General features: G+C 42.1%; 2 protein-coding genes across 3 annotated transcripts; both read left to right on the top strand.

Moving 5' to 3' along the window:
• Nucleotides 1-340: 340 nt before the first annotated feature.
• LOC129152205 (beta-1,3-galactosyltransferase 1) lies at nt 341-7,725 on the top strand. 2 transcript variants are annotated; one of them, XM_054732502.2, is made up of 2 exons: nt 341-431; nt 4,015-7,091. In XM_054732502.2, exon 2 carries the CDS (start codon nt 4,022-4,024, stop codon nt 5,249-5,251), a length of 1,230 nt encoding a protein of 409 aa, XP_054588477.2. In that variant the 5' UTR covers nt 341-431; nt 4,015-4,021; the 3' UTR covers nt 5,252-7,091. The 2 variants fall into 2 exon arrangements, with proteins under 2 accessions (XP_054588477.2, XP_054588476.2); XM_054732501.2 differs by lacking the exon at nt 341-431 and adding an exon at nt 3,022-3,757 and having other exon boundaries at nt 4,015-7,725.
• Nucleotides 7,393-14,338, top strand: LOC107382047 (beta-1,3-galactosyltransferase 5). Its single transcript, XM_015954021.3, has 3 exons — nt 7,393-7,497; nt 11,248-11,909; nt 12,104-14,338. The coding sequence occupies exon 3, from the start codon at nt 12,111-12,113 to the stop codon at nt 13,326-13,328; it is 1,218 nt and encodes a 405-aa protein (XP_015809507.3). The 5' UTR covers nt 7,393-7,497; nt 11,248-11,909; nt 12,104-12,110; the 3' UTR covers nt 13,329-14,338.
• The last annotated feature ends 829 nt before the right edge of the window (nt 14,339-15,167 follow it).

The following is a 15,167-nucleotide window of genomic DNA, read 5'->3' as shown; positions in this document are numbered from 1 at the left end:
TTTGTTAGTGGATTCGGCTCTCTCGGTCTGCCAGGCACCGTCTCCTTCTGGTGCATTTTTCAAACAGTAAATGGGAGTGGAGTAAGATTCTGGTAGGGGGTGACTTGCTTTTTAAGGTCTGTGTCATGGCTCGAGGTAAGTGCCTAACCCAAGACACGCGGAATCATCACATAAGTCCAAGGCAGTAAAGTAAACATGTCTTTATTGTAAACGGTAACTGAAAACCGCACAGGGAAGTCCTGTGCTGAGGAGCCAAGATGGCTCGAGACTCTGAGGTGTTCCGGTTGATAAGGAGAGTAAGGGAAGCTGGGGAGGGCGCTGGGCAGAAGGTGAGAGATCCAGTAGGAGTGAGGCAGCAGACGGAAGTCCGAACAGGAACGGCGGAGGAGGACGGGACGCATTGATTAATTCCAGAAACGAAGACAGCGAAGGTGAGAAGATGACGAGGTGATTCTGAGCGAGACAAAACAGGCGTAAGGGATAATCCAATTCCAAATCCAAAAATACTATCCAAGGTCAATAATCCACAAGTCGAAGGCGAGTCAAACACGAGTTAGCAAAGATCAAAGTTTCAAAGTCGAGTGGCTGATGCTACCTGAACTGGTACAATCATCCGGCAAAGTGAAGTGTCTCCATCCTCCTTTTAAACCCGCGTTCCTGATCAGGGAATTGCCTGCAGCTGTTGTTCCCTCTGCTCCTCACCTGTGGAGAATAAGCTCAGATTCTGGTGAGAGGAGATGGTGTGACTCACCTCTGCCCAGGGACATGACAGTCTGGTTCACATGGCAGGATTTTTAAATCCACACCTGTAATGAAACAAAAATCACAGATATAGTTACACGGTCCTGCGGTGTGCAGCAACACCCAGTCAGATGGGAAATCTTGCTAGATCAAATGAGACGTTAGAGTAAACAAACATGGTGGAGGACAAGCTTTCTTCCTGAAGGAAGGAAAGAGGGTGTATGTCTGTCGCTCGTGAGTCTTGTTAGTGAAGAAGGATGTGTGTTTGGGTCATGCTGGGTCAGAGGTCACATTTATTTAGTGAATGTTTCATTACTGGATCAGAGCTGGTTCACAACTGAACAAACATGATTCAGCAGCCATAAAACCCACTTTCTTTGAGGTCTTCCTAATTCCTAGTTAATGATAAAATGTTCTAAGAAGTGCCCTGAGCAGCTTGAGAATGTTAGCACCTGAGGTTAAAAACCAACTGGAATGGGGAGTACAAGATAACTCCTATCAGGTTAAACTTCAACTCTCAAACACACCTGAGCAACAGACCAGTGACGTGGAGAGTGTGAGGGCTCGGCTTTCACATAGGAGCAACTCTGCCTAAGGGGTTAGGAGTTTGTCCCTTAACGGTTGGGTTGTCAGTTCAAACCCAGGCCCTGTTCATGTCCGTTGGTGTGTCCTTGGGCAAGACACTTTACCCTGCATGCCTGGTTGGGGGGGGACCAAAGGCTTCTGTCAGAGTGCTTTGGTGGTAAGCTTTAATGTAACTTACCACCAAAGTGTGTGTGTGTGTGTGTGTGTGTGTGTGTGTGTGTGTGTGTGTGTGTGTGTGTGTGTGTGTGTGTGTGTGTGTGTGTGTGGGTGGCCAGCCTTGTGTTGAAGATGAAACAAAAGGAAAACTTGACATCTCTAACCCTCGCTCAGTATTGGGTGAGTCAGAGCTGCCAGGACATTCAGCCCTTTCTTCTTAATAATGAATCAAAAACAAACTTCTTTGTTCATTTGGTTTGTTTCTTTGGACATTGGCTTCAGTTTACTCCATTTCAGTTCAGATCCTGAATTTATTTTATCTTTAAGACATTTGTTTGTCATCCATGAATCATGCAGGCATAAAAGGCTCGCAAATTCTAGAGGTGTCTCCCAGACAACCTGAAACAAGACCGGTTTAAAACATGATCTATCTCACCTATGTCTAGAGATCGATCTGAAAAACATCTGATCTACAGTTTTGTGGATAGAAAGGTAACTCCTTGCAGGACCCCTCAGTTCCACCTGAGCCTGGTTCAAACACCTGAGTGTTGTAGCTGACCACGTCCATCCTCTTATGACCACATGGACTCATCTTCTCTGAGGAACAGTTACAACACATTAATAAGTCAGTGACATGAAGAGTTCAGGAGGTTTTGAAGCAAAAAGGGGGTCAAACTCAGCACTATCATGTCAACCTCAATGTCTGACAAAAGGATCAACAAAGAATATCGTTGATGTGTCAGCAACTCAAAACCCACAAAAGCATTTCATTTTATCTTCGCTGAGCTTTAAGTCATCTCTGGACATCCAGTCTGTGATGCCCGTGTTCTACAAGGTTACTGGTAGAACAACGTCACCACTGTAGAGATAAGATATGTTATCGAGCTATGAGTCCGGGTTGTGCTGCGGATCTAAATATTTATTATTTTAAAAGTACATATTAAGAGCCTGGTTTAGGGGCAGAGGCTGAGGCAACACAGGAGGAATAAAACATCTATAAACGTGGAAGAAAAGTGGGACAACGTTGGAGATTTTCTTTCCTTCAGCCATTTCTCTCCTGAATCTGTAGATTCTTTTACCATCCTTTTATTATAGTTTTTAATACTTATTCAGTATGCTTATGGATGTGTGTGTGCGTGCGTGCGTGCGTGTGTGTGTGGGTATGTATATATGTATATATGTGTGTGTGTGTAAATGAACATGTGTGTGGGTATATATGTTCTTATGTGTTTTTAGGTATTTTTATTCTCATTTATTGTGGTTGTTGTCTGTTTTAGAGAGCGAACATCTACCGAAGACAAATTCCTTGTAAATGTATTTTTACTTGGCCAATAAATCTGAAATCTGAATCTGCGATCAATGCTCCTCTGAAAGCCAGCATTTAAACACACATTAGATCAACAATTCTAAAGGTGAAATGCTTCCGCAGACAGACCCCGGCCCCAGTATCACAACACAATCCTAAACAAAAGGCTGAAAGTTTCACCTAACCATCAGGAGGGGGGAGGGGGGGGGGGGGGAGCTCTTCTCACAAGATTCCCACAAGTTGGAATGAATGTTGAACACAACATAACACAAAACAAACAAAAACAACAAGAACAACTGTTAAACTTCACGTTTCTCACAAAACTCTAAATTATTACCATAAGACATGAGATCTGCTCCTGAAACGAAATAATCACATCTTTTGAGACTGTCAGTGTAAAACAAATTTTCTTTATATGAATGCAACACAGTGTTTTACAATCAGAAGACATTTTTTAACAAGGCCATTCGTTGTATTAAACAGTTGTTCATGAGTTATGAAGGCTTCACAAAAAAGTTGGCTTTTTATAAATAACGTATTGCATCAGATAAACTGTTTAACAGAAATAAAGCAGAATGAAGCAGAGTGCATGTTTTGTTATTCTACAATCTACAACAGCTCCAGTCAGGAGAGCTGTTCTTAGTGGGTTTTTAAAAGAGGTGGAGCAAAAGCAGGTGTGGTGATCCTGTTAGCTGGAAAAAACCCACAGAGCTGCAGTTACCTGATCAGCAGAAACAGCAAGACCCAGGATTTTGTCTGGAATGTTTTTCCCTCACCGTTGCATCTCCATCTTGTTACACCAGACAGGTGAAACTCCCACCTGGCCATGGTTGAAGGCTTGTCATGACTTTTTCAAAGGAGCCCCGTATTGTCCTTTTTGCCTTTCTGGAAACTAAAAGTAAAAACCCTCGTTTATAGCAAAGATAGAGTCAACATGCCGGAGCGTGGCTTTGCAGCAGAGGATCCAAGGTAAGCTCGGAAACAAATTCTCTCTCTGCCTGAATTATTTTCTGGGCTAAACGGCAGAACCAGAGAAGCATGTTTTTATATTCAAATATGAAGTTTGAACTTGAGCTTCATTTTTAAGAAGAGGACAGTTTTTATTGTTATCGGGTGAGAAATAGAGAACTTCACTAACTTGTATGACTAAATATTTTCATTTTTTAAAGCAAAATCATAGACAAAATGCCTTTGCTGTCATTTAAATTGACTGTTTAATTTTTCAGTCTCAAAATGAAAAATGAGGACAACAGGAGGTGGTGTTGGGTGTCACGACGTCACGGTGTCTTCTTCACTCTGGTTCTGGGAGTCGTGCTCTTCCTGCAGTACAACAGTATAAAGGACATGGCACCGTCTTGGAATCCTAAACAATGGTTACAGAATCATTCAACCAAACTGTTTGTTCCCTTAAAAGAACCAAATACTGGTTTGCGGGACACAAAAGCATCTGAAGCTGAACCAACAATTGCGATGTTTACAGCACCATCCATCTCAGCCGTGCTTCTTAAAACGGGGAGATTTTTATCAACACAAGAACCACAAACAAGTCACCAGTCTGTGATCCCGCAGGTGGTTCATCCACACTCTACCCGACCTACACCGGTCCCTTATGTGTCTCCTGGACCCTACCTGGTGGAATATCCTTATGAGTACCACTTCACCATTAACGAGCCGCTGACATGTGAGCAGGAGAAGCCATTTGTGGTTCTGATGGTTCCAGTGGCGCCGCATAACAGAGCTCACCGTGATGTGATCCGCAGCACCTGGGGAAGCGAGAGGCTGGTTCTGGATAAAGTGGTGAGGCTGTTCTTCCTGCTGGGGATGCAAACTGGAGATGATGCACAGCAGGTCCACAAGCAGCTGCTGCAGGAAAGCAACGAGCACCAGGACCTGATTCAGAGTGACTTTGTGGACTGTTACAAGAATCTGACCATCAAGACCATGGTGATGCTGGAGTGGTTGGGCTCGTTCTGCTCCAACGCCTCTTACGCCATGAAGATTGATTCAGACATGTTTCTCCATGTGCCCAATCTGGTCAAAATGCTGTTAAACGCTCCCACATCGAACTACCTGACTGGGCTGGTGGCGTATAATGGTGCTGTTTTAAGGGATCCGTCCTCTAAGTGGTATCTACCACCTGAGCTCTTCTCTCCACCAGTTTACCCTCCTTATGCTTTGGGTCTGGGCTACATTTTATCTCTAGATCTCACTAAAAAGCTCATTGAAGCATCCAGACACGTTAAAGCTGTTTATATTGAAGACGTGTATTTGGGATTGTGTATGATGCACCTGGGAATGAGTCCCACCAACCCCCCTGAGGGAGCACACTTCCATGTCGTCCCTTTAGCCTATGACCGCTGTTACTTCTCCCAGATTATCGCCACGACAGTCATACCTTCTACCAATCGTTTATGGCTGTGGAAAGACTTTAAAGCAGAGGGTCCATACTGCAAAAATCCCTGAAACGAATGAATAAAGTTAGAAAAATGTTAATGAACACATTAAAAGTAAAAAAAGGCTGAATTTTCTCAGAAAATTAAACCTCGGGTCGTGAGTGGCAAACAAGCCTCCAAATTCCCATTAATTGTTTCTGTTAAAAATGGTCTAGATGGGATGTGCAACAGCACCACATACATCCAAATTTAGTGAGAGAAACGAGAACTTATCCAGAACAATGAAGACTCAACGTTTTAAAAACAAAATGTGAATTTATCAGAGAAGTGTACTTAGATTTTGCTGTTTTCCAACAGTAACTGTAGCTGTCAACCTTTATTTTGGTTTAAGGTGTCAGCGAGTAAATGAAATATGCGTTTAGCTGTGTGTCGCGGATGTTTGGTAAAAATATAGTCCAGCTGAAGTCGGTTTAGAATCCTCAAAACTAAAACTGAAAGCAGTTGTGGATAAAAAAAACTTAATGATCCACTAAGAAGTCAGGGTTTGGTTCGAAAATATCTGACAGAGAACGGAGTTGGCTCAATGAGCCACTGAACAATTAATAAACAGCAGGGAGCACTTGTATGAATGTTGCTGCTGTGACCAAACAAACGGCCCCAGTCTGACAAAAATATGTCAGAAGTTGTCTCATTTTAAAGCTTTTTAGCATGATTTCCAACAACCTTCAAGTTGTTAAACGAAGCTAACTGGTGTTGTGTTCAGATGTGTTCCCCTTACAAAACCCTTCAGCTTTGGTCCCTCTCACCTTTGACCTCTATATGGAAACGTTTCTTGTCACAGAGGTCAGAACTAAAGGTTTCTAAGTCATGATTATTACTTTGGAAATCAGAATTTGGAGATGCAATGTTGTAATCATGATCAAGACACAGCTTGTCTTATTGGAAGGCTCAGGAATGGTCCTCTATAGTTTTATACAATGGCATTTATGACAATTGCTACATATACTTATATGTATATCTATGTATACACCTATATATACTTATTTATACTTATATATATACACATATATATATATATATATATATATATATATATACACATATATACTTATAGATATCCCTGTATATACTTATATATACACCTATATATACTTATTTATACTTTATATATATATATATATATATATATATATATATACACATATATACTTATAGATATCCCTGTATATACTTATATATACACCTATATATACTTATTTATACTTTATATATATATATATATATATATATACTTATATATATCCCTGTATATACTTATATATACACCTATATATACATTTAACAGACTCATTGCTTAATAGTGCTTAAACATTTTATTCTTCTATTCTAGATTGTATTCATTTGAGAGGAATCATCCTGCTGTAGAAGCATGGAAACGGATCTCACCACAACACTAGCTCCAAACCAAGCCTTTAATGTTTGGTTTTACAGCTAAACTAACCAAACCTGCATAAACTAACATTAGTTCTGGGTTAAAGGTTACTGAACCTAGGAGATCAGCTACCTCTCAATGCAATCGACAGTCATGAGTAAATTATGATTTTAATGATGAATATCTGACTTCTAATCGCAGGTTTATGTTCTACAACCAGAAGCTTTCATATGTTTCCTAATACTTCTTAGTTATATTCTCTTGTCAAACGCCGCTGCTGTTTGACTGGTTGTTGTATCACCTTTATTTCATATTTGTTGAAAGCAGCAAAAGAGACAGCCCGCCGCTGTCGGTCACACTTGAAGCTTTGTGGCAGCATTCATTGCAGACTCTGGGTTTCCTTCAGAGCAGTCAGGAAAGATAAAATGGTAACAATTGAACTTGTTTTTGTGCCATAAAATAAAATAGTTTTACAGTTTTTGTATTGAGCATTAATTTATGCTTTATTTATCTGCTGCTGCTGTGTTATTTATTTACCTGTTTTTCATTTTAATAAAAAACAACTTGCAATGTTATTTGCACTGGATTATAATTGTAACCCTCTCAGGCTCAAAATAAGTTTTGATAAAAGAACGAAGAACTAAGTCCTTCAGGGGTACTTCTGAGTTTAAAACTGCTCATGAAATACGTATGTGGAGTAACCAGGTAGGTAGGTTTTAACGTTGCAAATATGCACCGTCAGCTTCCAGAGGGTTAAAGAGTAACATGACTGTCCTTAAGGAGAGTGGGGAGCGGGACCTCTTGGGTGAAAATCTTCTCCTTTTGCCACGTTGGCGGTGATTTCTGGACGTGAAGTGTGTTTCTACTCCTGCTACATGTTTAAGGTGTGATCTGATTTATATACCTTTTATATTATATATATATGTTATTCTGCTTCTTGCTCCAAGAAACAGTGAGAAAAGGTGATTTGCTGACATTTATACAATAACAAACGGACTGGTTTAATGGAGTAGCTTCTGTTTAGGATCTGGTTAAAGCTCTACCCTTTAGTTTTCTAGCTTCAGTCATGAATAACAACTTTTATGGAACGTGCAATAAAAAGGTAATCTACATTTGTCTTGTTTTTGAGTGAAACACACCAACAAATAAATCTAAACCACCTTCCTTCGTTTGTATTTACCTCCGTTTAATCATTGCCTCACGATTCTCTTTTAACATTTAACAGCTGCGATTAAATAGAAGAATCGCTCGATTTTTCTCTAAAACATTGTCATCCATTACTTAATGTTTGTTTTAAAAAATCATAAAACTGCTTAAAATGTATAAAATATGTCAAATTTTAAAGTTTTGTAATCATCTTAAAGAGATCATTTAGATCTTATGTGTGGGGTTTTTGTTTGTGAATGTTGTCTGGCTTGTTATAGATGTTTTAGTTAGTTTATCCCGGTCCTTCACACACTTGCTGAGACGAGGGAACGGGTTCCTGAATCCATCTTTAGCTTCTACAGTGTGTGTGTCTCTGGACTAAAGACAGAAATAACCCTGATCCTGAAGGGGCTTTAAATAGCAACACACTGACACCTTGTGGATATTTTGTGTACTACACTGGAATATGTCTGTGAAGGTTCTCAGTCATCATGTTCCCTCTAAGCCGGAAGGGAAAAAGAAGGAACACACATATAAAGGAATCATTTAAAACATGTGGCTATCCTAATTGGGCGTTTATAAAGTCAGCAAAGATGCACAGAAAAGAAGACCAGACACCAGCGAGAGAGGATAAGAAAGACAGACGCAACAACCTTGTCATCCCCTATGTAGCTGGTGTATCAGAGAAACTCAGGAGGATTTTCTCCAAACACAACATACCAGTGTACTTCAGGCCCAGCAACACACTCAGACAGAAACTGGTTCACCCGAAGGACAAAACTCCTAAACACAAACTGAACAATGTGGTGTATGCTGTACAGTGCAGCGAGGAATGCCCAGACCTCTACATCTGAGAAACCAAACAGCCACTTCACAAGCGCATGGCACAACATAGAAGAGCCACCTCCACGGGACAGGACTCAGCAGTTCATTTGCATCTAAAGGACAAAGGTCACTCTTTCGAGGATGCCAACGTTCACATTTTGGACAGAGAGAACAGATGGTTTAAAATTGGAGTAAATGAAGCCATTTATGTCCACTGTGAGCAACCATCTTTGAACAGAGGCGGTGGTTTACGACACCAACTGTCTGCCATCTATAATCCAGTTTTGAGATCCCTTCCCAGATGCCTCAACGCCCACGCATATCCTGGGCCATCTGACCTCAGGAATTCACATGATAGGGTGGGGCCAGGCTTCACAATGAGCTCACCCGAAACTCTGGCTGAATAGGACCCACACCCACCCTCACACCTTGGCTCATGTGTTTACTGTAAATCCTCTAATACAGGCCCGGGCCTGTATTTGACTCATCAAGCTCATCAAGCTCCAGGCCTTTATTGGAAGGAGGGCCAGATTTAGAGGCAGGCCTCTATTTCTATTTGAGCAAAATGAACTAATGGTTCGCTGGAGTTTTTGACAATTAAAAGTGCGCCCACATTTTCAAAGTTAAACACATTTCTTTTAACAACGGTAGTTTCTGCTTCAGCTCTCTCCCCCCTCCCCCTGCGCAGCGTCCGCAAACTCACTGATGCGCCTGCAGCCTCTCGGAGTTCCTGCTGCTCTGAACATTAAAATAATTATTTCATTTTCTGTTCCTCACTTCTGATTACCTTCATTGGTGTCTGTTTGTTGCAACCACCAGGTACAAAAACTAACTTGTTTTTATTTGACTATTTTTCTGTCCTGTCTCTGTTTATTATCTTCCTGCATCTCCTCTCAATCCTAAAGAAAAACTGCTACCTGGGTTCATATATATTCACCTTATGAGTTACCTTTGAACTGCAGTTCTAAAAGATCTACCGACCGCAAAAACAGCGGAGTGCTCGCTGCTTGCTGGCCGCATCAGTGATCGGTGCGTCACCGGATGACAAGTTGATGCGCCCCGCTCCACAGCAAAACGCATCAGGCGCAAATAAAAGACAGAAAACATCAAAGGAAATGAACCGACATGAACGATCGCGTGTTAAATAATTTGGCAACACCTGATTGTTACTGTGGCCGTGCTCAGGAGGCAGATTACCAACCGCAAAAACAGCGGAGTGCTCCCTGCTTGGCGGCCGCATCAGTGATCAATGTGTCGGAGGACAAGGTGAAGCGCCCCGCTCCACAGCAGCGAAACACATTAGGCGCAAATAAAAGACAGAAAACATTAAAGGAAATGAATCGACATGAACGATCGCGTGTCAGTACCGACGCTCTGGCAGAGCGCGTTGCCCCCCCCGAGCGCAGGAGCTTGTCACCTGCTGACAGCAGGCTGCTGTCTTTTCCGAGGGCTGCATCTTGCCGGTAATTATCACGTGACAGCCACTAGTCGATGACAGGCATAAAAAGTCACTATAGTGAAGTCGACTAGTTCATACAACCCCTACTGCTCCCCAGTGTTCTGCAGCATAATCAGCACGTTCTCTTTGAACTTGATATCAAATTTTCGCCTCCTCTTCGTCTCCGCACGGTTAAAGTTACCCTCGCGGTCTATCACTGGCAAATCAAAAGTGAGACGATGACACAACCGCCCCCGTACTTGCTTGTTACCACATTCCACCCGGCCACAATAAGAGACCGGCCATTATTCACCTCCGCCGACTCCGACACCGGCCAAAATTGGAGACCCGGCCTTTAATTGAATACCGGCCTGTATTAGAGGATTTATGGTATGTAGAAGATCATCAGGGGGTCTTTTGTTCCCTCTTCGGGGGGAAAACTCCCACTGGGTTTGAATCTGGGACTCTCCACCATTTGACCTTGGAACTGAAGAAGCCTCTCGGATGAGAGGTGAAACGTCTTCAAGCAACTCAAAGAAGTCCAGATGCTTTTCTTTCAAAGCTCCTTAGACTACTATACTGGAAATAAATGATAAATGACCTGCAGTTGCATGGCGCCTTTCAGAGTCAGGGGGCTCCAAAGCGCTTTACACTACAGCGTATCATTCATGGTAAATGGCCTGTATTTGATATAGTGCCTTCTAAAGTCTTGGAGTCCCCCAAGGCACTTTACAACACAATCAGTCATTCACCCATTCACACACAATCTCACCCTAGTGGGGATGAGCTACATTGTAACCACAGCTGCCCTGGGGCTCACTGACAGTGGAGAGTCTCTAGTACTCAGGTGCCACCAGTCCCTCCAATCACCACCAGCAGGCACGGTGGGTTAAGTGTCGTGCCCAAGGACACAGCCACAGACTGAGCCGGGCTTGAACCTGCAAGCTTCAGATTACGGGGCGAGCACTTAACTCCTGTGCCATTGGTGTTTTCAAACGTTTTGAAGATGGCCGCTCGTGAAGCCCTCTGAGGCTATTCTAGCAGTTTGTGAATGGATATATTTAACTGTTCTTTTTTTGTGTGTGTGAAAATAAAATAAAATAAAATTAATTGATTGATTGATTGATAAATTAAATTAAATTAAATTAAATTAAATTAAATTCTCACCCATCTAAGCATCCCAAACATCATTTAACTGATGATGTGAACATTTCTGCTTCCTTAGATGTTCTGTGATGGAGTCTTCACTAGATGTCCCTTGTTTCCACCTAAGAACCACTGAAATGTGAGGAGAGCAGGTACCTGAGCTGAGAGGCTCATAGTTTTATACCATTTCTAGTAGGCTGAATGAATCACTCACCGTGCAGAAGAGTGAATCTGTAGTGAATTATCATTGTCTGCACTTCTTCTTATTCAATTGGGTCATTATTAACAATAATGGGGATTACATTAGCTAAAAGGAGTTTTAAATGTGCCTCAGCCGTCTCTGAGAGGCAAAAACCCAGCATGTGCAAATGTGTTTTTAGATGTTTGTTCAAAACAAACATACCTTTATCATTTTTCCACATCAGTTAGCGATTTGCACTCCTTCAGGTAATGTAAGTCTATGATTTATCTTCTCTTATCACAAGTAAAACACCTGAGAGCTACAAATGTTATAAATCTGACACAAAAACATGTTTGAACTCGCAGAACATTTAAAGCAGGAGGTTGTGCAAAATAAGGTGTGGCTCTCAGGTAGGTAGGCTTTAGGTAACTGTGTGAACTCGTTTCTCAGAAACAGTGCAATCCAGCTTCACAGCTGAACGTTTTCATCAGAGAGAGCGATGAAGACACTAACCTGAGCACGGCTGAGTGCTGAAGCCTGTCATGGACATGAGAATAAAGGTGTGTATGCTTTAAAAATGCTTCTTTCTTTTATTCTCTCACTTGTGTCTGTAAAGGAGCGCCTTGAGAAAAGCTATAGTTTGGTAAAATCTCCACATGTGAAATGGTACGTGTGGTTTTGGTCATGCGAGGTAATAGTTTATTAAAGCTCACAAACTTAAAGGGGCTTTTTGTTGTGTTTCATTTGTCTTCAGGCAGAAAATGGTGTCCATCAGGAGACTTTTAGACAAAAAGAGGATTTCACGGCACCAGTTCCAGTTCCTTCTCCTGCTTCTGGGAGCTATAAGTTTTTTCTTCTACACAAATATAAATGAAACTGGTTGGAGCACCACCAACAAACAGTTGAATGAATCAAAGGAATTGCTTATTCAATTTATCAGACAAAATATTATCTCTCACTTCACAAATGGATCAGAAGTCGTTTCAAAGGTGATCCAGCAGGTGGTTCATCCACACTCTACCCGACCTACACCGGTCCCTTATGTGTCTCCTGGACCCTACCTGGTGGAATATCCTTATGAGTACCACTTCACCATTAACGAGCCTCTGACATGTGAGCAGGAGAAGCCATTTGTGGTTCTGATGGTTCCAGTGGCGCCGCATAACAGAGCTCACCGTGATGTGATCCGCAGCACCTGGGGAAGCGAGAGGCTGGTTCTGGATAAAGTGGTGAGGCTGTTCTTCCTGCTGGGGATGCAAACTGGAGATGATGCACAGCAGGTCCACAAGCAGCTGCTGCAGGAAAGCAACGAGCACCAGGACCTGATTCAGAGTGACTTTGTGGACTGTTACAAGAATCTGACCATCAAGACCATGGTGATGCTGGAGTGGTTGGACTCGTTCTGCTCCAACGCCTCTTACGCCATGAAGATTGATTCAGACATGTTTCTCCATGTGCCCAATCTGGTCAAAATGCTGTTAAACGCTCCCACATCGAACTACCTGACTGGGCTGGTGGCGTATAATGGTGCTGTTTTAAGGGATCCGTCCTCTAAGTGGTATCTACCACCTGAGCTCTTCTCTCCGCCAGTTTACCCTCCTTATGCTTTGGGTCTGGGCTACATTTTATCTCTAGATCTCACTAAAAAGCTCATTGAAGCATCCAGACACGTTAAAGCTGTTTATATTGAAGACGTGTATTTGGGATTGTGTATGATGCACCTGGGAATGAGTCCCACCAACCCCCCTGAACAGGGTTCCTTTCGTGTTTTGCCTTTGACTTACTATCGCTGCACTTTCTCCGACATCATCGCCACCACAACTGAGCCGTACGTTGATCGTGTGTGGCTGTGGACAGAGGTTAAAAGACAGAGTCAATACTGCGCATTGGTCAAAGAAAGATATCAAAATGCCTCTTTTTTTCAAAAGATTTTAATCATCCTTTTGAAGGTGGTAAACCTTTTTATTAGTCCAAGATAAAAAACAGTGTGCAGAAGAGAGTAATACTTTTGTTTATTAAGTAGATGACAAAGATCTGCTCACTTGTGTGCAGATTGCTCCAGTTAGACAGAACCCGCTCCTCTAATAGGGAAACTTCTTACATTGACTCAACACGTCCTTCAAAGAAATCTCTCTCTCTCTGCACACACACACGCTTGCACAAACACGCACACAGAAACACGATTATAGTAATTATTCTGGTGTACTGATTCAGTCCCATTTTTTTTGTTTTTTGCTCATTATGTTTATTTTACACTGGTATTACTGGAGCAATCTGAGTCTGTCTAATATAACCCAACAGTTGTAGAAGTGAATCATTGTAGAGCTGTTGCTGTTTGTCCCAGAAACCTGACGCTGCAGATGACTACCAGTGCTTTCCCTGCCTGTACAGCTGCACTCACTCGGACTGATCACCTCCTGAGCAACATAAAAGGGAGAGCTGCTAGGAGGAAGGGAGAGGCTGGATCTGTGCCAGTTCTCTCGCCTGCTCAATTTCTTTGTGTTGGCTTTTAAACGGGTTTTAGTTGTTTGTGCTCAGTGAAGCTTAAGAGCTTTTAGAGGTTTTTAACAGACGAGGGACCAGAGTGCTGGCTTCCTCTTGGCTCTCAAACGTGTGTACAGTGAATTTTTGGGAGCATTTGGTTCTCTGTTTTAAACATAAACCCATGGCCGTTTAAACAATGTGTTTTAAGTCCATTTAGATTTGGAGCTTTGTGTTTTTATTTAAAACCCTAAAATAAAATCCTTGTTTACAATTTTAACACCTGAAGCACATGCCTGTGTTACTCCCTGCCTTTTTTCCACCTTTCGAGGACGTAACAATCATGTTATTTGTGTAGATGTTGGTTGCACACATGGAAGATCTTGCTAGATCCTGACTGAGTCAGTTGAAGATATGTTTCCTCCAACTGCAAGATGAGGAATTCAGCAGCAAGTTTAGATTCAACTCACTGCTCAAGGAAATAAACTGTTTTAAAACCTGCCATGAATATGATTTGCCTGTTTAAATTGTTTTAATCCTCCCATTGTCTTATCGGGTGACCCCGCCAGGAAAGTTAACTATTGAACAGGGTTGATGGTTCATCCCTTGAGGACCTTGTGACAGGGGTGAGGTGGTGCTCACTCCACACGTGAATCAGTGTTAATCCTGACTGTTAACATCACTTAGGACCCTTATTTCTATTTCTAGTCCTTCATTCTGAAGACACGAACATTTTTCCCTCCTCATGTTTCTGAGAAGCTGCGGTGAACATTATGTTGCCTGCCCTGTTCAACGTGAGTGGCACGGACTGGTTGTGGGTTAGAGCTGGTCTGACGCCATGCCTGCTATTAAATGTTGGGATCAAATCCTTGCATCCATTGTTAGACTCTTTGGGTTCTGGGTTCACATGGCAGAAATCTAACACACACACACACACACACACACTGCAAACTGATCTTGGCTGATCTGGAAACGTTTTTGTGCAGGTATATTGTCATCATGCCGTGACCATAAACAAAGTTTCTCAAACCAAAGTTCAAACACAAATTTTCACCCTTACGTCAAAAGCCATGCACAGAATGTGAACAGGAAAGTTACGCATCCTGAAATCTGCTGGGTTCACAGACAGAGAACAGACCTTGTTCTGATTTCATGTGACTGATGAGGAAATCAAAAGAGGGACAGATGTATTCAGTTCAACACCGTTTTTCCTTTGTGTAACTGCTGTTTTAAACGAATACTTCCTGTGAACACTCTTTATTGATCTCCAGTTGTATGAACTTGTTTTTAGGAGTACGCAGTTTCACCAGAAGAAACCAAGTAACCCCACCCTAGCA

Source organism: Nothobranchius furzeri, chromosome 9 (assembly GCF_043380555.1).
Source record: "Nothobranchius furzeri strain GRZ-AD chromosome 9, NfurGRZ-RIMD1, whole genome shotgun sequence".
NCBI lineage: Eukaryota > Metazoa > Chordata > Actinopteri > Cyprinodontiformes > Nothobranchiidae > Nothobranchius > Nothobranchius furzeri.
This window is presented reverse-complemented; position numbering and strand designations above follow the sequence as displayed.